This window comes from Anas platyrhynchos, chromosome 3 (genome assembly GCF_047663525.1).
Source record: "Anas platyrhynchos isolate ZD024472 breed Pekin duck chromosome 3, IASCAAS_PekinDuck_T2T, whole genome shotgun sequence".
NCBI lineage: Eukaryota > Metazoa > Chordata > Aves > Anseriformes > Anatidae > Anas > Anas platyrhynchos.
This window is the reverse complement of record NC_092589.1, coordinates 93,072,572-93,095,564: the sequence shown is the minus strand read 5'-3', so window position 1 is coordinate 93,095,564 and position 22,993 is coordinate 93,072,572. Positions and strand designations below refer to the sequence as shown.

The window sequence follows — 22,993 nt, the reverse complement described above, 5'->3', positions numbered from 1 at the left end:
AGCTCTTTCCACAGACTCTGTACACAGAAGCTGCCATCAATGATAGATTTACTTTCTGACATAGTTATAGACCCCAGGCATAAAGGAAGAGAAAAAGACAACTTCTACTTCAGAAAACCAGGATGATCATCTTGAAGCTAGGAAAAGAGAAATAATTGGGGTAATAGTAATATCTAACACAAGTTAATTCTTCCTATCAAACTAAGTAAACACAGATATTGACTAAGAAGGATCAGGGAAGAAATCCTATTACTAATTGACAGAGCATACCATGCAATGCACATCATGATTAGTATCTCTACAGTTAACTGTACTGTCTCTTAGTGAATAAACTTATAAAGTGAACTCTCAGTCATAGTTCAAATTCTCACGTCCCATTCTGATGCTAGAATGCAGAGCAAAGACAGGTGATAAAATGGAGACAAAGAATAACAGAAAATCTCAAGATCTGGGAAAGTTGGCCTGTTGCCCATTTAGGGTGAATCTTCTGTTACCAGTTTCAAAATGGAGACAATCATATTTATAATACTGTTCAGAAGGCAAATCCTAGCAACAGTTCTGACACCAGGTTAAGTCAGTGATGATTCATAACTGCCTTCCACTATACAGTGTCGATTGCAAACAAAAAGTAACCAGGATTACTGCTAGGCATTATCTGAATTGTTCCTAGCAGCACTGTGGCCTAAGTCAGTGACACTGCAAACATTTTATTTTTCTTCTTGCTGTATCAGTGTCCTTTTCATGGACTTTAAGCAGCTGAAATAGACGTTTCAGGGTTCAGTAAGCTGAAGAAATCATTGGAAATACTATGGATGCCTTATGTGAAATGACATATTAAAGAGAAAGTAAGTGCATATAATGATATCTGTGTGTTCAAAGCAAATAACTGTTTTTTTGATGTTTTGCAGACTCACCTGAGATGCTTGATATGAGAGCGAGAGTCTGTGTTGTACAGGAGGATTTCCATCTGCAGCCATTTCAATCATGCAGTACCCTTCAGGACTGCTAACAGGCAACATATAGCTGGAAGGAAACAGAAGATCTCATTACTGTTTATGCCACTGACAGAGGAGTATTCGAATCTCATACAGCAAAGGCAAGGTGAAAAAGATGCTTCTGACTCCATGAGGGATGACAGCCTTTGGACAATAAGAATTCTAGTTTTATGGCTACATGGACTACCCAGGACACAAAAGATGTAAGTTTCTTCTTTTAATGTCCCTCTTCTATTTGCTTTCCTGCTGTTCTTGACTCTAGTTTTTGAAACGTTTACAGAGATGAAGAAGAAAGAGATCTTTACATGCGTAAGTTGGTACTGATAAATTGTAAGTGCTAAGTGTGGCTGACATGTGGTCTCCCTAGTATAGAAGATTGTTGGACAAGTATCATCAATGTTGAATGATGCTGAACTCCATAGGTGGAAATTTCCTCTTCCTGCCCTACAGGGGAAACAGAAATGGAGTAAGAAATGAAAGGCTGCATACCTCAGAGCAGCAAGATTACTAAGTGATATACTTATTGCTACTTGGGAAGCATGCTGTTTATGTAAACTCTGGTACTGAACTTCATAGATAAAGAAGAATATAATGTTAAGGGAATTTGTAAAGCAAGCACTAGTGAACATTAAATCAGACACCCCAAATTCTGTAAGTTCTTTCTATGATGAGATCTCAGGAAATGTTATGAATAATATCAATAACAAAAACCCAATCCTACAAGATGATTTTGAAATATATATAAAAAATATATATATAGTATTTAGAAAGGAATTTGCATAAACATTATTGCAGCAATGGCAGAATATGAGAATATTACTTGATAGGTTCTTTAAAACCAAGCTTTGATAATTCTGTACAAGTGTTTCCCACTTCCATCCTCAGTTTGAATTTTCAAATACTTTAAAAGTAAGTATGATGGGCCTCCTTTTAGGAATCATGTTCATGTTTACTGACTACATGCACAAACGCTAACATACAGGTCATCAAACTCTACCCAGTCATATCCATACAATTGTGTTTCCAGAGTAATGCCTTTAACAAGAAAAATGTTACATTTTCACAATATTTTGATCCTGAAATAAATGTATACATTTATTTGGACTGCCAAATTTCACATGTTTTTAGCTGAACTAAGAGACAATGCCAGGAATCTCATAAACTGTTTTGTGTTGGTGCAACTGAATCTTCATGTCAGGCCTCAGACTTATGAAAGAGTTAACATATTTTAAAGCCCATGATGCCCTGAACACTACAAGCAGATATTACTACTCTTATAAATGACACACCTCAGCCCTTCCAAAGATAAATTTACTCCTGGATGAACCGCAGCAAAACCTACTACACTCTTGAATGCTGACTTCTTCATGTACCACCACCTGTTTGTCTGTTTCCATGGTATAATTTATCCTGTGTTATGCCTTGAGCTTTGCTTTTGTACTTGTGTCTACAGATTTACTTTCTATCCTCCTATCTGTAGATCCAGCATGAAATCCAGAGCCTCAGTTTTCACCTCTGGGTGAAGTTACTGGGAACACTGTATTGACATAAATTGATATAGTATCAGGCCCGTAATGAATATGGGTACATTTCTAACACTAACTGCAGTTCAATGACATCTGAGTGAGCAGGAAAAAAACAGTACATCCACCAACACAAGTCACATAGGCAGTATGTCTATATCAGCAGGTGATGCACCCATATAAATAAATCCTGCCTTTCTAATGGCTATGTTGCTTCTGGTTCCAGAGCTACTTCAGTCAATACTTACTCATTGACTTTTCACTGCATTCTGCTGCACGGGGTTGAAATGTGTTAAATTATTTCACCTTTGTAAGTATGCAACACTTTTCCTACTATTGAATCAGGAACAACAGTGTTTTAAAAGTTGTTTACAAGACAGGTATTTGAGTGGCATCTTCTAGATTGCCCTTTAAAAATGAGACCCAGTCTCTTAGACTATTCAACTGAATTAGAAAAATGTTCATTTTTTCTTTAATTTTAGGTTTTAAAAAAATGAAGTTGTTAATATTTTAAGTTCCTTCTTACGTAGGATAAAGATATAATAACATTTCATTTTTAATGTAGGGAGTCAGCAGCATTATCTGCCATTCTGAAGATTAGCTAATTTTCACAATATCTTTATAAAATATGAACTGAATAAACACAAGCTCCTTCTCAATAAATAATGGGCATTTGTGATTCCCTTTTTAAATACTTACATAAGGACAAGTTTGGAGAAAGTACTTCTATCTACTCTGATTTCCAGCCAATTCACGGTATGGAAAAATACCTTGAATTTCATTTCATGTTCCTACTAATACTTCTGCTGCTGGTAATTCTTCAGGAAAATCACGGTGTATAAAGATAATTTCTCAGGTAAAAGTAAATTTACCCTTCTTGTGGGGAAAAGCAACTCATAACCTTTCCTTGACACCAGTCGGATTTTTTGGCATCGACCTAATATACCCATGGCAGTGTCTCTTCCTCACCCCTGCCTTGTCCCTGCTTTTCAGAAAGATTTCTGAAATCTGCATATTCTGCAGTTTCTATATTAATTCAAGGTTTAACCCTACATATCACATTTGACAATAGTCCAACTTACAAAGAATAAAGCTTTAAGTGATGTGACAATATTCATAAATAAGAATGTTTGTCTGATAGAAAAGAATAGAACAGCATGGTCTATGTCACTTTGATCAGCTTCAAGCAATTAGCCTACCAAGCTGAATTCAGCATTGTAAATTTTCATTGCAAATGTCTGGTATTCAAACATTATCACTGCTTTGGGTACATAAGTTCTCTTGCTTTGATTCTTTGCAAAGGAAAGAAAAAAAGACATAGAAAAATAAAAATAGGTGCAATTAAAATAAACTTTAAAGATTATTCAATGCTGAAACAGTTTTTACTGCAGTATCTTTATGTAGCTAATCCCAGGTATCCTAAATCGTATACATGCTAACACGGTTATCCTTACTCAGGTATATCTGGTGATTCATTCTACTTTTAAAGTAACATGTCAGAAAAATGGAAATAATAAATACCTATAAGCAGCAGCTATTACACTGTGATTTTGAACATCAGCTCTCAACTTCACAAAGAACATAAAGCTATATATTTTTTTTAAGATGCAGCAATGAAAACTCAAAGAGAAGAGCCGATTAGATTGATGTCAGCCTGCAGATTAGTGACTGAGCTGTGGGAAGAAAGCAGAGGCTGTAAGCAGCAATCTACTGCCCTGTATTCCGGAGCTCATGTTAGGATTGCTGCCACCACTGCCTTTAGCGTTTGCTCCTTTCCTTGCAAGAACTTCCAAGCAAATAATACATGAAAATTCTCTCTGTCTTATGTCACAGAAATGAAAAACTTGTCATTTGAAATGTGAGAAAAATGCATATTTTTCATGCTTACATTACCACAAAATTAGGACTGTTTGAGTTTGCTAGATTACTCACATATGCTTAGAAGAGCTTTTGAAAAGAGACAGAGCATGGAAAATTTCAGCCCAAAAGACAGCTTTCTGAGAAAATTATGAAAATAATGAAAAATGGCAATTAGAACAGAAATTCTGTCTCTATCTTTACCACAGCATTTGCATTCACAAAGTACTAAAATATGGACATATGAAAGATAATTATTCTAGTTTTTAAAAACAATGATGGAGAAAAGAATATGCTTGAAATGTTCTGCAGTAGAAATGACCTGAAATAAAATGTCTCTTCATCTAACTGTACAACTGGATAATATTTCTCTTATAAACCAAGATTAAATCTGTCTTAATCTTACAGCTAGATAAATGCAGCAGTATTATTACACACACCTCATATATAAAAAAATAATCCACTATCTATATTAGAAAAGATAAAACCGAACTGATGATTTATTCTCTTGACATTTTTTCTTTCTTTTTCTAATTAACCTCCTATTATGAGATACTGACCTCACATAAAGAACACCTGAGATAAAAGTGGCTAATCACCGACATCTTTAAATTTTGATGTATTTGTAGTTCAGTTGTGCTTTTTCACTTGTTTAGATGCTGAAGGCATTTCAGTCCATCTGCCTCACATCTCAGTGGCATATTTCAGTTGCATTCAAAGCCGGCGTATTTTTACCTCCAGAGACAGTGACTGAATAGAATGCAATATGATTCCTATTGCAGGATTATTTTGTCAGGCACCAATTGGTCTGATTCATGCACATCACACTTGTAATGATATAAAAAGGTTTCACGTAGCGGAAGAGAACCGAGTGTGTGGAGAGCAGGTATGGGAAACATGTATGTGTGTGGGACACATGGGAATGATATACAGAGCGTTTCTTACAGTAATCTAACTAGGTCTGGAGCCATGTGGAGCCCAACCTGTTCCTGTAAATGCTAAGGTGCAGGCCTGATGTAGCTGAATATTTGTTTCCACAGACTTGAAATGAGAAGAGGTTCAGACTTCTTTTCTGTGTTTGGCTTAGAATAACATGATTTTTCATAGCTGCTGTGGATTTTATATAAGCTCTTGTTAAGAACAAGAATTAACAAAGGGTTTACTACAGGGGCTGTTTCTTTACAAAAGACTGATGGACAGATACGAAACCGAGGTTGCATACAGTGATTAATGCAGTTACTAGTTACAACTTGATTAATCAGGTGACTGAACACTGAATTTCTAACAAAGTGCAATGTTTACCTAACATGCTTGTACCTATGACACAATTGTAGATATAAAGTATGGAATTAATATAGGTTGGAAATTGTATTGAAATAAATCCTCTTAAACTAGCAAAGATCGAGGCACTTCTAAATCTGTCACCTGTTATAATCTTGCTCAAGTAAAGGTTTTATTTCAAATTATCACAGCTACTTCTCCACATGAGAAATGATCATAATTTCTTTTTCTTCAAGCAGGTCACCAGGTGGCAGTAAAGGAGCACAATAGAAAGTATGATCAAAAAAACATACTGATGTCTCTTCTAATCATTGGAAAGACTGACTTAAGCCCTAATTGATAGCATGATTGCTTCAGCTACCAGTTTATATCAAGGGAAACACAGTAAAGTATCTTAAACTGATTACATATTTGACAATACGAATGAGAATGGGTCCAGAGAGTGGAACTTCTGGAAGACTCTTAACTGCATTCATGCATTATAACAACATAATGTAATCATCTAAAAATGGTGCATTCACGGTTGTGTAAACAAACTTTAAAAAATATAGTTTATAGTAATGATATTTTCTGTATAGTGCTGTAGGTGCAGCCATATTTCTGACAGCCTAAGGAAAGACAAAATTAAAAGGTCAGATCAGTGGGTACAAAAAAAAAAACCCACAGGCTTTATAAAGAGAATTGGCTTCTAATTTTATGCAAGCTAAGTTGTCATAGAAAGATTTATTTATTTATTTATTTATTTAAATCAATATCTAGAAGATAGAAGATGGGGGTTTCTAGTCTTCTGAGAAATGATTACAAAGCAGTTAAACTACTGTCCACTTTTTAATGTTACAATTGGAGGACTACTTTTAGAACTATTCGCTATTTTTTTCCTTCAAGCTGAAAAACACAAACCCAACTTAATAATACATCATGGGAAAAAAATCCCGACAAAAACACACATGATTCTTCACTGAAAAAGCGTTGATATTAAGGAGACAATCTAAAATGACTCCTGCAAAACACTGAAACAGCAGCCTCATTTACACCCTTGATTAACCAGAGCAGTTGTCAAGGGAACATCTAACCAGCTGTCAAGCAATACAGGAGATTTTTCAAGAACAGTGATTTTACTTATGACTGAGCACATTCAATTCACAAGTGTGAAAATGTGTACTGTGCCTTACAGTTTTAATAATCTCTTGGTACTTCTTTCCAGAATTGCTGCATTTATTATTTGTTTCCTTAAAAAAATATTTCTGTTATTAAAAACATACCCTCTCTTCTGAAAAGTGACTTCAACATGCTGCTTCTATGGAAATATTCATATGTTTCTTTACCCCCTTCTATTTCAACAAGGTGAAATTTTAGTATCACTAAGCAGTGATAATTATAGACATGAATTCTTCATTTTATGTCTGACATTTTATTTGAAATCAATGAAATGTCTATTGTAACCTCCAGCCATTCAACACCAAATTTCACGTTTTCTAGTTGTTATGAAGTGACCTAGATGTAAATGCATACCGGCAGGGGAGAGAGAGAGACAGACAGAGATGAGGCAAGGGAGTCGAAAGAAGCACGGAAGAGGAAAAAAACACAGATGACTTTGACCCCTAATAGTGTCTTGCAGTACTAGTAATCTCCTGATGCTCTTTATAAAAAAGAAAGTGTGTTTGTGTGTCTATTGGAATGTGTTACTTGTCAGAGGTCTGGATTTGGAAGAGAAAGGAAATTCTAACTCTTAAAAGGCTCTTCTGATGGGGTAGAAACTCTGAGTCTTGCTGACGGTTTGTTTTGAGTGTTTTGTTAATTGGGTCTTAGAGTGTTTGCTGTTTGTGTAAGATTCAAGAGCTGTTCTTCAGTATGTGAAAGTAAAACAGTTAACAGTTCTTTGGAAGCATCACACCGAATATTACTTTCCCTATTATTGGTGACACTTTCCTCATATCCATACATCGAACTCAACAGCCTTCCTCCTAACAATGCTAAAAAACAGCTTCTGCTATCTCTACTTAAATTCTTCCCTTATTCTTTGGTACGTTTTACTAGAGTATGCGGGAAAAGCAGAACTTAAAAAATACATGAAGATAGAGAAACTTCAGAGAGAAAGTGAATTCTTTAAGGATAGCATACATAAAAGTGGACGTAATAATGCACATGAATATCTTTAGGACTCTAGTGTGACTTATGATTATAAGCAGTTGATCTGATTTATTCATACTCAAGAGTATTGTAGCTAGCATACAAATGATACTGCTTTTCTATCGATATGCTTGGTATGTTTGTATTGCAGAGAGGGTCCTGCAGTAGTGCACTGATTCTCTTTTATTCAAAAGGAAGTTGGAGGTCCGTGCTACTGACCTTACTCCTGAGTGCTCCACATCGCATTGTTGAAAATATTATTTATTGTTTTCTACTAAAATATTACTTGCAAAAAGGATTGTCTAAAAAAACCTGAAAACTGAGTTTTTAGAACATCAGTCCAATTACATTGTGGTTGACTTTGAAAGTCTTCCTGACACTCCATTTTCTCTTTCTTCATTGTGGGTGCAACCAATTATGAATAAAATAGAAGAAAAACAACAACAACAAAAAGGAACTATGTAGTTGTTGTTTGAACACACATACATACTTTAATGGATACCAGTCTTAGACACCACTTTCAACATTAATTTCTTTTTAAATTGAATGTTTTCTTCTTTGCATTTGATGGCAGATTTATTGGCAGGGTTGTTTTATGCATAGAACACGTGATTTTCTGCCAGACTTTTGGATTTATCTGTGGGAAATAACACTTCAAAATGTATGAGGAAGTTTGAACTGAAATTCATATGTGATATTTAAACAAGAGCTCTTATGTAGTATACAAGCAGAATGATTTGTACAATAGTATCATACCTTTTGTACTACATGCATTCTTTTCACTCATTTTCCAAGTAGGTCTTTTAAAAAATATTCAAAATTACAAATCAGAAGGAGAAGATCAACAAGAAATAAAAAAAACAACTTATAGGTCTTCCCAACATGACTTTACATATTCCTGGATGTCACCATTTTATTAACACAGATCTTATGGTATTAATAAAACTGGTGATATGTTACTGTATTAAACCTTTCTTACACACATTTTATACACTTTCCTATCACCATAATATTAAATACAGAGTTTGACATTAAAGAGGTATTATTTGCCTTTTGTTTCTTAGTGGACCTTCAACTAGCATAATTTGCTGTATATTGGAATATGGTATTTGTCAAAATTCCGACTTTCAAACTGCCATCATAGTACTTGCTAGAGCTTCTGAGAGCAGGCCAAGTTCTAATAAAGTGTAATGAATGTTGATAGCCTCGCATTAACATGAGGGAGAAAAAATTGCCAGCTCTTCCTCAGTTCTGATTAATCCAGGAAGAATAATAGCATCTTTGCATGGCTCTTTTATTAAAATTGCTGAGCTTTTTCTTATTATACATACATCAATCCATAAGAAATGAAGTATCCATAAGGGAGTAGCATTTAGAATTTGGCTTTACATTACTAAGATGCTATTTTAAATATCTTAAAAGTGAACCCACTTAACTTCAAGCCTGTTTACTATATTCCCAAAGTAGGCAGTTTTAGTATTGAAAGACTAGCCAGTCTGACAGTGACTTTTTGCTATTATTTTGTTGGACAGAGCCTTTTTTTCTGGTCATATTGTAGTTTTAAAAAAACAAACCAAACCAAAAATATGTATTTATTCTACTCTTCCATTCACATATTTTCTTAGATTTACAGATTATTTAATATAATAAAGATTCACCAAAAATTGGCTTGATGTACATCATCAGCTCCAAGATAGCTTTTAAGAGGGTGTTTTGCTAGGCTTGCTGTCATGTCCCTTCACACAATTTAGTAATAATTAATCTATTATTAACACAATAAACAGTACTTAATACAGCATAATAATTATAAGCAAAATGTACTCCACAGTGTGTTTGAAAGCTCCTAGGACTACTGGAAACAGCTGAAAACAGTTCCACAAGAAAGATCCTTAGGAGTAGATGACAAGCTGAAAACATGACAAGAATGCCATCCTGTTACAGAATAAGTAAGCATAAGACTGTGATGTATAAATAGGTATATAGAGAGTATACATGTAAACATTTTTCTGCTTTCTTCCAACATAAGAATGACGAATTATGTCATAATTCTTAATGGCCCACTTTATTAATCAGCAGGAGTTTTGCTCAGTCTATCAATTTTCACTACTCTCTGATCCTATGTTCTCTTACTGCCATCAACATGTTTGGTATATACATTTCCTCATTTCTATCATTGCTGATACATAAGGCATGCTAATAGCCTTGAAATGGTACATCACACTGAAGAATACATCAGCCAAGAGAAACAAAATTACAAGAAAGTTTCAAGAACCACTAGACACCTGAAAAAGTGACCTGAAAGGTAAGTTTAAATCCAGGTTTCATCAAATCCAAGATACATTCTTTCATTGTTAGCATCCTTTTAGCAGATAATTACTTTTGCTAATACTCGTCATATATCACTTAGGCAAAATTGAAAGAGCTGAAGAAGACAAGACAAATTAGATGCACATTGTAATCTCCAAGCACAGAGAAGGCTGTTACAAACAACAACAACAAAATCTGTTCTTTTTCTCCATGACAGGCATTAGAATAAAATCTCTCTAATGGGATGGATATTAAGGTAGATTGCATAGGCTTATACAGGGTCCCTCACTGGATGTTTTTAAGCACAGGTTAGAAAAACATGTTAGAAATGACATAACCATATACTTTACAGTGTTATAACAAAGTATGGAGTAAGCGTGCCCTGCTAATGCAGTGGAAAAGAGCAGGTGATGACCTAAGATCTCTTGCAGCCCTGCAATTGTATAATTCTAACATTTCTATCAAAAAATTAAATATATTTCAGTGTAGGAATGTTAACACTGTAATATTTGTCTCAGATTTGGTTAAATCGAAGCTTAAAATTAATGACATTTACAATCTTTCAGATAATTCTACAAGTAAAGAAAAAGTAGAACTGATCTTAGAATGGACCAACAACAGGACTATAACAGAAGTAACTGAGATGATTAATATCTCTGAATATATATAGGCCTAGATTATTTCTGTTAGATACAATTCTAATGTTATCTCCTAAGGAAGATAGTTTTTCTAAGGAGTCTTTCTAAAGAGTTCTGAATAAAAAGGCAGAAAGGAAAACCTTTTTGTTCTCATTCAAACTATTTTTCTCTTCTGCTGTAGAGATACTAGAAGAATTGGATAGTATATGGAGAACAAATATATTTTATCTTGCATAAAATTCTCTATCTTGCATAGGAGATGTGATTTCTTTATGAAATGTCTGCACACAGTTTTTCACATATTACATAGAATATTAAAAAAAAAATCACAACAGCAACCCATGTTTGCATAATAAGCATATCACCAGCTGAAAATCTAGTCATACCCACTTTATGTGAAACTAGAACTGTTTCTGCCAGATTCTAGTTAACTTTCTGTATTCCTCACTTACACCAGTTCTGCAAGCTCTGTCAATCCCAGAGTTAAGTATATGATCCTTTAGTAGATCAGTTAATGGGATTCTTTCTAATGCATATATCACCCCGTATACTACAGGGAGCAGGCACCCAAGGATCATTTACTTCAATGGAATGGTTTTCCTCAACAGATATATTTTATGAATCATGACTTCGAAGATATCTGTTCTCAGACTGGCTCCTAATAGGAAAGCAGAAGTTCTGCTCTTAATCATATCTCTGCAATTCTACTGATTTCACGGGGACTGCACTGGTGTAAACACAATACATCAGTGCACTGTGACAACAGACTGACAGACTGCGACATCTCCATTTCACACATGTAAAAATGGGAATGGCACAACAATACTGGAAAAAAATAACATTAATATTTATACAGACTTTTGAAGCTGCAACAAAATTTCATAGTTGTCCTCATCATCATTACAATAGTTACTGTTATCATTATTCATGATCATGACAGTATTGCAAGAGGAGATTGTTACTGACTTGATCCTGTCAGTAGGCACCAACTCCTAGGAATACCAGATGTTTGATTCTGAGTTTCAGGACAACCTGTTGTTACTTAGAAGTATGGAGAATATTGCACTTGTGCTTATGTTCTCTGCTGGATCACAATCGGTTTCTTTGTGTTTTTTTGTGGGTTTTTCTTTCTGCTAGATGAATGCGTGGGCCCACTTATTTTTATTGCTAATAAAAAGCTGTACTTTTTAACTCAATAATTCACCTTTGAGATCGAATACTGTTACTTTCTCCTGTTTTTGATAGCATGGCCACATGTTCATGTACCAACTGGGTATTCGCTCCACCCGAACATGGCTATTTCAATTTTCATTATGGTCACCTTTAACTTGCCTTTGAGTCCACATTATATATCAAAGAAAAAGACTTCTACTCCTCAGAGCTCCAGAGATGAACAGTACTTTTGGAAAGTCCTTGCAGTCTTTTCCACAGCTTGTTCTTACTCTCTTATTTGGTTTCTCTCATTCACTAAATTTTAATATAAATATAATTACAGTCAAGCAATTTTAGCTAATATTATACAACAGAAAGGAAAATTTGCTTTATCTTTTACTCCCCTTATGTAATCCCAGTTAAAACCTATGTAACACCTAATAAAAAGTGTGGAAGACACAGAGAGAATGAGTAAAATTAAACTATAATCTTCACAAAAAGAATATACTGACAAGAAAAGAGTGAAGCCCTTTATATGAAGTCATTACATAATAGGTTTTGACCTGTTGTTCTTCCCTTAAGTACAGATGAAACCATTTAAGTACAGAAAATGGAAAACAAGCTCCCTAACACTCATCTATTATCTAAAAAGTCATATGCTTTCCTCTGGGGAAGCCAAATTAGGTGTTTTTGTTCATTTAGAAAAGGCCTAAATGGCAATCAAAAGCAGCAATACATTATTATATTGACAAAGGGTGAATTGGGAGACTTCTGCTGAACAGTGAACAGATTGAAGCCTAAATTTGATTGCATAGAGCACCCAAAACATAACTTTAAAAGAATAGAAGAATAGTCTTTACAAAAGTACAACACTTTACCAAGTCAGAGAACTTTTATTCTGGAGAGAAACATGACTCCATTATCAGGCACATCATTCTCTTTAGCTACAGTATCATTTGTAGTTACAGTGATTTTGATCACACTGAAAAAGTGCTGGATCATGTTTCTATTTTAAAAACTGGTAAGATTCATATTAATATCATTAGAAGCAGAGTATAACTCTATATAGGGAACCTCCAATATTATCTCCCACTAAGCAAATTAACATTTTTCTAAGCCTGGCAAAGTATGAAAGAGAAACTTTACCAAGATAAAACTTGGTAAAACTTCAAATTTCAAAAACTGAAGCTGTTGCATTGGAGACTGTGATATTATATATAATACTCTTTATTAAACCATGTATCTACCTACCAGCTAAGTGAATCTTATGCGTATGAAAGTACCAGTGGAAATAAAGAAATATAAGAAATCGGTGTATGGATGTATGGGAACACTTGTCCCATGTGAAATGGCTATGAGATAAAAATTGTGAAGAAAATGCATGTCTATGTATGTTTCTGACAGCCAATGTTTACCTACATAAGGTTATACTAACAATTTGCCTGTGGCAGTAAGAATTTTTCTGTGTATATGTAAATTGTGCTTGACAGAATGGCCAAAACAGAATGAAGAATGAAAAAAAAACAAAAGAACATATTCAAAATACCATACTCTGAGTGGGGAAAATTCCACTCAATACAATAATGAAAAAGGTAAATTGAAACAAATGTTGAGGATTGAATTGTCCTAACACCTCACCAACAGACTACCTCAAAAGAGCATGAAAATGTACTTTAATGTACTCACAAAGAGACATGGTAGGTAATGTCCTACCAGTTATCTCTCTCTCCCCTCCCCTGAGAAGGGCTATTACTCCCTGCAGCATATTGACACTTCTGGAGTTAGAAGCTTAGCATTGCGCTAGAATGTAGGAATGAATGATTACGTGAGCCATCTTAAGATATAGTCTTCCATTTAGGGTCTCGCATAAATCTGATCCTATGAATGAAAATTAGGAGGCCACCTGACACATGAATAAAGCTGTTCAATGCAATGTTGTACAGATAACAATACAATACTAAAATGACCTCCAATTGAGAATCTTCTATTTTCTTACCTATTGCAGACAGAAGAAATACAATAATGAGCAACATTTATCACTTCCACCAGGCAGCACTAATTATTTTTCCTTTACATAGCCTGATGGCCTAAAATGAACTACTACACCCCCCTCTACATTGGGGAAAACTAAAAGAAAAATAGGTTAAGCAATGTGGTTAATGAGAAGCCTACTCTTTAACATGAATGCCAAGGGAACGAACAATTTATATACTTAGAGTGTTAATACAGGGGAGACTGTAAAGAATAAAATCCTTCTACTGCCAATTAGTGCGAGCCCTGAAATTGAGGCTGCTGTCTTTACCAGCACTCATGACCAAAAGATTTTCTCCTGGTATTTCAGTAGTATGCACTTAAGTATTTATTTATTTATTTTTTATTTTTTTATAATTTAGAGATTCTTTAATGGTATTTCGGTTTCAGAGTCTTTAAGGCTCACCTTTTCTAGTTCTTTGCAACCTTGAGTCCTTGAGCCTTAGAGCTACACTCACATTGCCCTAATTTAGACTTAGACAAACTTTATGTGCCTACTTCTCCTAGTGAGATTCAGACAGCCTATTCTCAGGCTCTGCTGATCATATTCAAGTAATTTGCTTCTTTACATTTTCAGACACATCCTAGTCAGAAAAAAAGGAAAAGGCAGACATCAACTCTCTGTTATCATTCAGGACCAGCTCCTGAAGCACTTGTCTTCCCTACTCAACTGTTTATGAAGTAAGGTCTAAGAATGCCTAATTCAGCTGAATTATATTAATATAAAAAAAAAAATGGAAAGGGAATGTGAATCAGGACTGCCTCTTAGGATATTGAGATCTCTATTGTACTGCTTAACTTGGTAAATTATTTTAGTCTAACTGAAACTAAGTTATTGATAAAAAGTAGTTTTCTCTATATGACAAGAAATATCACTAGCATTTTATTTGTGGTAAGCATTACTTTTTACATTGTCATAAACAAAGGGCCAAGATTTCCAGCAGAGTATACTTCAGAAGGGGAATACACCATTTTTAGCCCACATGAAACTGGGAATGAATAATTTATCTTTCTTAGTAGGCTGTAGCAACTGTTAAGAGAGTAATCTCTGTGTCTCCAATCCTAACCAAAATTGTGTCTTTTGTTTTGACATCATCAGTAAGAAAGAAGATGAGTCTCTGTCATCATAATCGCTTCAGGCTCTCTTCAACACAAGTGAAGAGTAGCTCTGATTTTAGATAACAAATGAGAGGTAACAGTGCTACTAAAAGTGCCAGGCGCATTACAAATCTAATTTCACAAAGCATGAGCAACCCACCTCAGGTCAATAATACAAGACAGAAACGTTAAATGGCACACACACTTACCAGACTGAAGATTTATTGATTTGTGAAGCCTAACTACCAGGCAATATAATCAGTTGCTTGCATTTTTCAAAAACTGCTACTTGGCTGTTGCATATTTATTTGAACAAAGGACCAGAATGGAGCACATCTGCGCTTTCAGAATGCATATATAAGCATAGAATAGCAGAGAACTTCAAAGTATATTGTTATCATCTAAACTGATTAAAGGGGTTCACTTACCTTTTTCTGGACCAGAGTCATTAGCTGTTTTGCTGCTGCCTGCTTATGACATATATGCTGTGTTTTTCCTTAACACTAAAGAGTTTCAGCTTTAGAACTGCCATGTCAAAGAAATTAATATTCTCATAATACTTGCATATATACCTTGTACTTGAAGTTTTCTAAATCACAGCAATCCATATGAAGAGCTGAGAATTTTTTTCTAAGCAATAGCCAAACATTTTTTTTAAAGAAAAAAAAGAGACTATTTTATGGCAATATGTTTATATACATTTTAGCTGCAATTTTCTTTAAAACTACTCTAAAATGCACATGAAACTACAGTATTATATATTTATTCCTTACTTGAATGTAAAAAGATAAAATATGGATTACAAAGTAATTTGGATATATTTCAAGAGAGACAATATTTAAATAGCCACATGCACATTTTATAACATATTATAAATGTCTTATCTCCTATTTTTATTCAGACACTTTGATTAGCAATGTATATTTGAGCTGAAGTGTGTTATTTGGAAAATAAATACTTCACAAGATTCATGAATATTAACTGCAAAGAAGAAAAACAAGGTAAATATAACACATTTAGCTCATATGACTAAATGTGTGCTCATATGCCACCTTTTATTAAGTTTTACATTTTTAAGCAAGATGGATTACTTTCATCTGAGTATAAACATGGAAACTATGAGGTGTTTATGGAAAAGAGAAATCTTTATGATGTGAAATGTGCAGCATTTTCTTCATGCATGGGTAGATGAAACCTTATGTTGGACACTAGCCCTTTAACAAGATTATATTTTATGAATGCATGTCATTAAGGAAATTAAGGAAGTGTAAACAACACAGTGACTGTTGCTGTGTATGTGCAATCTGGTTTTCGTTGCAGATGAGGTGCTCTATTTCTTCATTTTCATGTCCACTTTTTCAATAAAATATTGGGAATGCAAATCCATACATGCTGAAATTGGAAATATTAGAAAGCATTTCTCTACAAGCATAAAGCTGAGATTAAACATTTCATTTTAAAGGGATGCTCAATACTATCAATCATGTAGATACTTCAGGTAACAAATAAGGCACTGCATAAAGTTTCAATTTATCAGAATAAACATCTATAACTGAGAAAAATTCATTTCAGATTAATCTGTTTCTGATTTGCAAGTGTATAGATTATATGCAGAAATAAAATCAGAATCAATTTAACTATTCCATTAAATAATGTGAAATAACAAAGTTCCCACCTGAAAATGTGTTAGCTCAGATTTTGTCCCACAATATGAATACATCCATTTGGTTTGATCTTATTTACTTTTAAATTGATCTATTCAGTAGTAAACCCCACTTTCAGGGTATAATTCATAACACTCAAATGTTTGGATGGCCTGTTCTTTTTGGCAGAAGAACACTCATATAATGAAGTTTTGGGGAACTATGAAAAATATACATAAGTTCATAAACATGCAAAATATTGTATTTGTCGTAACAAAGCATATCACATATCACAAGCTTTATCTTTATAAATATTTATTTATATTGACATTATCTTTATAAATATATATATTATATAAGTATATATATTTAACTTATGAAGCACTTTAGAAGCTTGAGTCTTTCAGCATTTATACAACAGAAAAGCTTATAGTAGACAAATATCATACAGAGAATAACGTACACAAAGAAAACAAGTCTCCATATGTTGGCCACTATATTCACTATGGGTACTGCAACTGCTGACACCATTGGTTTGAGGTAGTTTAACAGTTAATTTTGAAATATCCAAACCAATTTTTCGGGTGATACTCAGCACCATCAGTCAGCATTCAATTCATCACATTGAGGAGGAGATGGATTTTATAAATTACATTTTTGCTGTGTGAGAGTCCGGATGTCCCTGTCCGGGTACCACAAATCTGTCAGAGAAAAATGCTATGTGGAAATGTTCATAGCTATTAGCTGTAAGAAAGCAGGTCACTAAGCATGATTGGTGGGAAGAAGCAAACCACGTTTTTCTGTAGATCAGCTATAGTTAGCAGTGACCCAAAAGTAACATGCAGAAGCAAACAACTCTGCCTGGAGTCTGGTACTGAAGGTAACGTGAGGAAGCAACAGGAGATGTAAGGGATGACTGGAGGAAATCACAGAAAGTATTTGACTGAATGGTCCACATAATGTTTGGACCAGGAGACTGCTTATGAAACCCACCATGGTATTATGCATATTTTGGTGGGAGAAAACATGCTTTGAAGACACTAGAGAAGCCACCCCCAGAAGGCCGACTTGTGCATGGAACTGCTGCCTAAAGTGAGGAAGTACTGGGGCTTTGGTCTTGTTGCTGGACCGAGGAGAAGGTAGGATCATAGGATCATAGAATATCTTGAGTTGGAAGGGACCCACAAGGATCATTCATTGCAACTCCTGGGGCCCCAAGGGACCACCCAAAAATAAGAACATGTTTCTGAGAGCATTAAACAGAGTGTTAAATCCTGAACAGATTTAGGACAGGATTTTATGTCAGGACAAAGTGTGGGTCAGCTGCTCCTGCAAGGCCAGGATGTCAGGAGCAATGGGGGCTCCCCAGGGTAGCAGGGCAGGGCCTGGCAGCAGGGCCTGCCCCAGCCCCACCACCCAGGAACAGGGCAGCCAGGGGCACCTAAGCAGCCCCAGCACCTGGGGCTGCCCCCAGGCCATCCATGGTGTGGGCTCTGTGTTGGCCCCGAGCTCCAACAGCCAGACCCCAGGAAGGGGGATGCATTCAGGGCCCTGAGAGGACAACAGGTAGCACGGTGCATGAGGTCATGGCCCCCACACTGCACCTAGGGAGGCATGAAGCCCTTGCAGGCAATGAGTGAATGGGATATGTATGTATTACTTGTTACTGTTGTTGTTTAAGCAGTGTTTTGTTCAGTAGTTGCAATTTTCTAATTTTAATTATTATTGGTTTCCCAATCTCAGGTAATGCAATAAGAATTGAAATAAGAGAGGGATCATCTATTTTCCTGGCATAGCTACACCCACACTAATCAATCAAGTACCTCAAGACAAAGTCTGGTGTGCAGTACACAGGCAGAAAGCACTAAAGGTAGTGGAAGCCACAAATCGATCCTTGTATTTTGGCACCATAGCTGCATTTTGACAAACTGGTGGAGAATGTAGGCAGCATGAGGCTGTCCTGACACTGTGTGTATGAATGTGTAAATATAATGACAAATAGAGCAATTAAATAGTAAATGTAAAGAAAAAGTCTGTTTTGTGAATGTATATTAAAACTTCCAGGGTGGACTGAGGGCTTACTAGCTAGCTAACCAAACTTTGCGACAGCCCTATGAATAAGTTAATTATTAATCTTTCCATATTTCAAATAAGTGAAATTACTTGGCTGGCGTCAAACTGTAACCAACTGCAGACCAAGGGTAGGCTAGATGATGTCAAGAGATCCAGCTGCACATAAAGACTGAATTTATCAGAGCCCAAGCTTGACAGAAAGGTAGAAGAAAACTATTCATTTAAATAAAACCACATAAAACTGCTTTTAAATATGCAGTATGCACATTTAACACGGTGCATAAACAAGCACAGGAGAATGTAGGCTTACCAAAAGAAAAAAAAAAAAAAAGAACAAATCAAAACATTTTGACACATACTACCTAGGATCAACAAAGTCAGTTAGGCATGTGTGTTTGATTTTGAGACCCAAAGGCTGACAGCACCTCCTTTCTGCCTCACAATCACATAATCACAGAACTGAGGTCAGAAAGGACCTCTGGAAACATTCTTGTCCAGATCCCCTGATCACAGGAAGGTCAGCCACACAAGGTTGCTCAAGATTGTGCTTCAGAAGGCTCCTTCAGAATGTAACCACACATATGCTTCAGATGATCCTACCCTGAGCACTTACTTCAGTGTTTAGTTTCTTTCAACATTCTCCTGTGTCTCAGAGATAGGCATTAAGGTGCCCAAACCCTTGATGAGTGTAACCTATTCAGTAGGCGTAGTGAAAATGGGCATGCATATAACACAGTGGAAAAAGGCAGCTGTTGAGAAGCCCATTTCCTTTAAAAAAAGTCTTGTGGTCAGGGATGTTGGCTAGTAGGAGACCCTCAGTCAAGTCCTCTTCAACCTTAATGAGTCAGAACACACATGCCAAGAGAATGGATGTCGTCTAGCTGTAAACCAGAATGGTCTGGGATGGGCTAGGACCTCTTTCCAGCCTAAAGGAACGTATCATCTACGGGGTCACAGGGTGAAACACAAGAATGTACTGGAGCCTATACCACTGCAACAGGACTCCACTGGTCCAAAAACTTCTTACATACTTTGAAGTCATAAATGTCACTAAATAGCATACATAAAGTGCAGTGGAAACATAACAAAAATATCCTACCCTCACTAGACTGAAGTCAAGCTACTTCTAGCTTACCTCTGTTATGGACTTTTTTCTGTATTTGGAAGGTCAATGTTTAGGATCCCAAAGGGAATGAATCCCATAATGTGTGGGTGTGAGTCAGGCCAGCCCTGTATACTGTCTTCTTCCCTACTAATTGATACTAAATACTTGAAACCAACATTGTAGGAATGGCATATTGTCACAGTCTGCCTCTTCAGTCAACAGAAAAAATATACAGTTCATTGTGGTGGTCTGAATCAGTCTGAAGGGAAGACATTACTTTTTAGCCACTGCAACACCTAAGTTACACATGGCCTTCACTTCATAGGGGCCTAAAAGTAGACACACTCTCAATACAGCCAAATAAAGCTGAAGTATAGAGTGATTTTACATTTCAGTGTTGTTTTTGGTCTATCTGCTTGTATTCATGATACTAGCTGGTCCCATTATTACATTCCTTCTCCAAAGGTTACTTTCCATTTATTTACTGCAGTAGATAAAAGAATACTGGGCACCATGGCACAATGGATGGTGACATGATCACATTGGGGATTTGATTTTACTCAGAGGATTCAGTGATGATCAGCAGTTGAATTTTATCAAATGGGTTGTAAAAATGAAGTCTTCCTTTAGAAGAGAAGAAAGAACAAAAATAAGAGGTTTTTTTCATTTCAAGCCACTCTTTCAACCTTTAACTGCCACAACAGCAAGAACAAAACAATCTTACGAAAGATGACCAAACTGAACATACCAGCATAACCCAGTCTACATACCATATACTTGAAAAGTTTGGAGAAGAAGGTTGTCCTTCAATATTAGGTAGAAAAGGAAAAAAAGGTAATTTCAAATAATGTTTTATAGTAAAACTCTGATCAGAAGGGCATTTATAGCATTGTACTTCTGATATGAATATGAAGCAATTCCTAGCAGGGAAGATTCTTTTCCTCTGTGGGACTTAATGGACTCCTTCATTATTTCTTTTGGCCACAATATTGAGTGCCAAGGGAACTGACTGCCAGCTAGATTTTGCACTGTTGACCATCAAATTTTGAGCTCTACGGACCAAATTTCCTCCCAGTTATCCCATTCAGCCATAAGGGTATTATGGACAATAACACTGAAAAGCTTGTATAAAGGACTGAAAGGACAGCAGTAGGTTCAAGCAAAGTAGATCTGCTTTCAAATGTGTTTTAACTGAGATCAGTTAATTTGTTTTGATTATTTGATTTGTTTTGATTGTTTTAGTCTTTGGCCATGCATCTCAGCATTTTGTGACTATTAATGAATTTTATCATAACAAGATCTCTGTGATCTCTTGTATCACAGACAAGGAGCTGAAGCAAAGATAGATGAAAAGACTTGCTAAAGAACATGGCCCCAAAATGCCAGATAATGAGTTTAAGTCCTGTGACTGTTATAGTTATATTCACAAAGGTATCAGTCCTATATAAATTTGCTGGAAATTAAAAAGAATCAATCTAAATCCAATGTGCTTTTAAAGAACATACTCACTGTTCTGATTAAATTGCAGCAGTTAAATATTTGTCTGTCTTCTGTCAATATTAACTGCTTTGCTTAATGATGAATCTGGAAAACTTTCTTTATTATGCATCTGCTTCTCAGTTGTGAGCCAGAGGAATAGAGTGGGTAGAAAGATACTGCGAGCAGGATTAGATCAGCTAATCCTTCTGCTGCTTTCAGTAAACAGCTACTGGATTGTTTTTTTCGAATTAAAGAAAATTAAAAAAAAAAAAGGCTACTGCCTGGTCAGGAAGGAAAAAAAATAAACCCAAACACCTGTGTCTGGCATAGGAGCAGCTGGGTGCATGCTGATGATGATTCAACTGTAATATGCGCTGCATATAATTATATAAGCAGAATAAGTTGTGTGGGGAATCTATTACAGAAAATCTACTACATGACTAATTAGCTTTATTTTGTTTTCACTGTCTTCCTTTTATCATCCTTTTCTCATTCTGGAAAGCATGGGGGAACAAATGAAGCTCTGTTTCTGACTCATTGTTACTACTGAATGTTGTGACAATGAGCTTCAGTAGGTAGGAAAGAAATAGCCCATTTGGCTTGAATCATAAACCAACTTGATACCAACATAAACAGACAAAACGCTTATTTTCTGCGGGAAAACTGCAAAGGACAAAGCAAGAATCTTAGCAGATAAAGTTTTAAGTGCTCATATTTGATCAATCACTTAATATTTTGGAGCCTACGTGTCCTCCATTCAGGAAAATGATTTAAAGCACACTAGTTTTAGAGCAGAAATTCTTTTGAGCCTATAGAAAACTATTCTCAGTTATCTGCGATTGAAATGAGCAGCGCTTCTATCAGTTGCTGACATCCAAAAGATCTCAAATGTTTGAACATACATTTTGGAGACTTCTAGAATCTGCTAGGTTCTGCTAGGCATCATGATAGACAGGTCTTTGGTTAAGGAGTCAGTGCAGTTGGGGTCACCTCTGAATAATGAAGAAAGAACAGAAGCCAAAAAGAAAGGGATAAATTGTTCAGACACCATTTAATAGGATCTGTTGAGGTTTGTCAGGAATAGAATCTCTGATTTTTTATCCTGTTGTTTAAAGGGTTGCAAAGAGATAAGAAAAACACAGAATGTATATTTTACCGATTTTTAAGCGGTATATTTTATCACCACAAAATGCAACAGTACTATGCACAGAAGTCACAGGTGGCAAGATGTTAGTTCATCTTTAGTTTAAGAACTTGTGTAATGTGAGAGGAGCTATACCAGCTTCCTGCAGCTCAGCTTGAATTCAAACCGAACAATTCTGTGCAGCTTCATTTCCTACTTAATGTAGCTGTAAATGTTTTGGCCCTTTGGTCTTCTGTATTCAGTGTGCAACCTTTGGTATATTTAACAGTTTTCCTGCTTATCACAAAGAAAAATGTCATCTTAGCCATTCTCTGTCTTCTTAAAAAAGATTTTGAGAGGTCTACTGAAATAATAATAATAAAAAGGAAACATCACAGTAAGAATTCTGAAGATCTGAGAGCAAAAACCTGTTCTGTGTTTAATCGGTGATTTAGTGCTACATGAACAAAAAGATAAAAGCTATCAAAAATCCCCACAACCTTACTGCAAACCAGTCAGAAAAGAAAATTAGCTATAATTAAAATTACATGGACGAAT

The 22,993-nt window shown here is 35.5% G+C and overlaps 1 protein-coding gene across 1 annotated transcript in view; it reads right to left on the bottom strand.

The window, feature by feature from the left end:
* EYS (eyes shut homolog) overlaps positions 1 to 22,993 on the bottom strand; it is a 530,119-nt gene that overhangs the window by 110,590 nt on the left and 396,536 nt on the right. Inside the window, exon 20 of the mRNA XM_072035108.1 lies at positions 915 to 1,023. Coding sequence (XP_071891209.1) covers positions 915 to 1,023 — 109 coding nt within the window. The remainder of the gene's footprint in view (positions 1 to 914; positions 1,024 to 22,993) is intronic.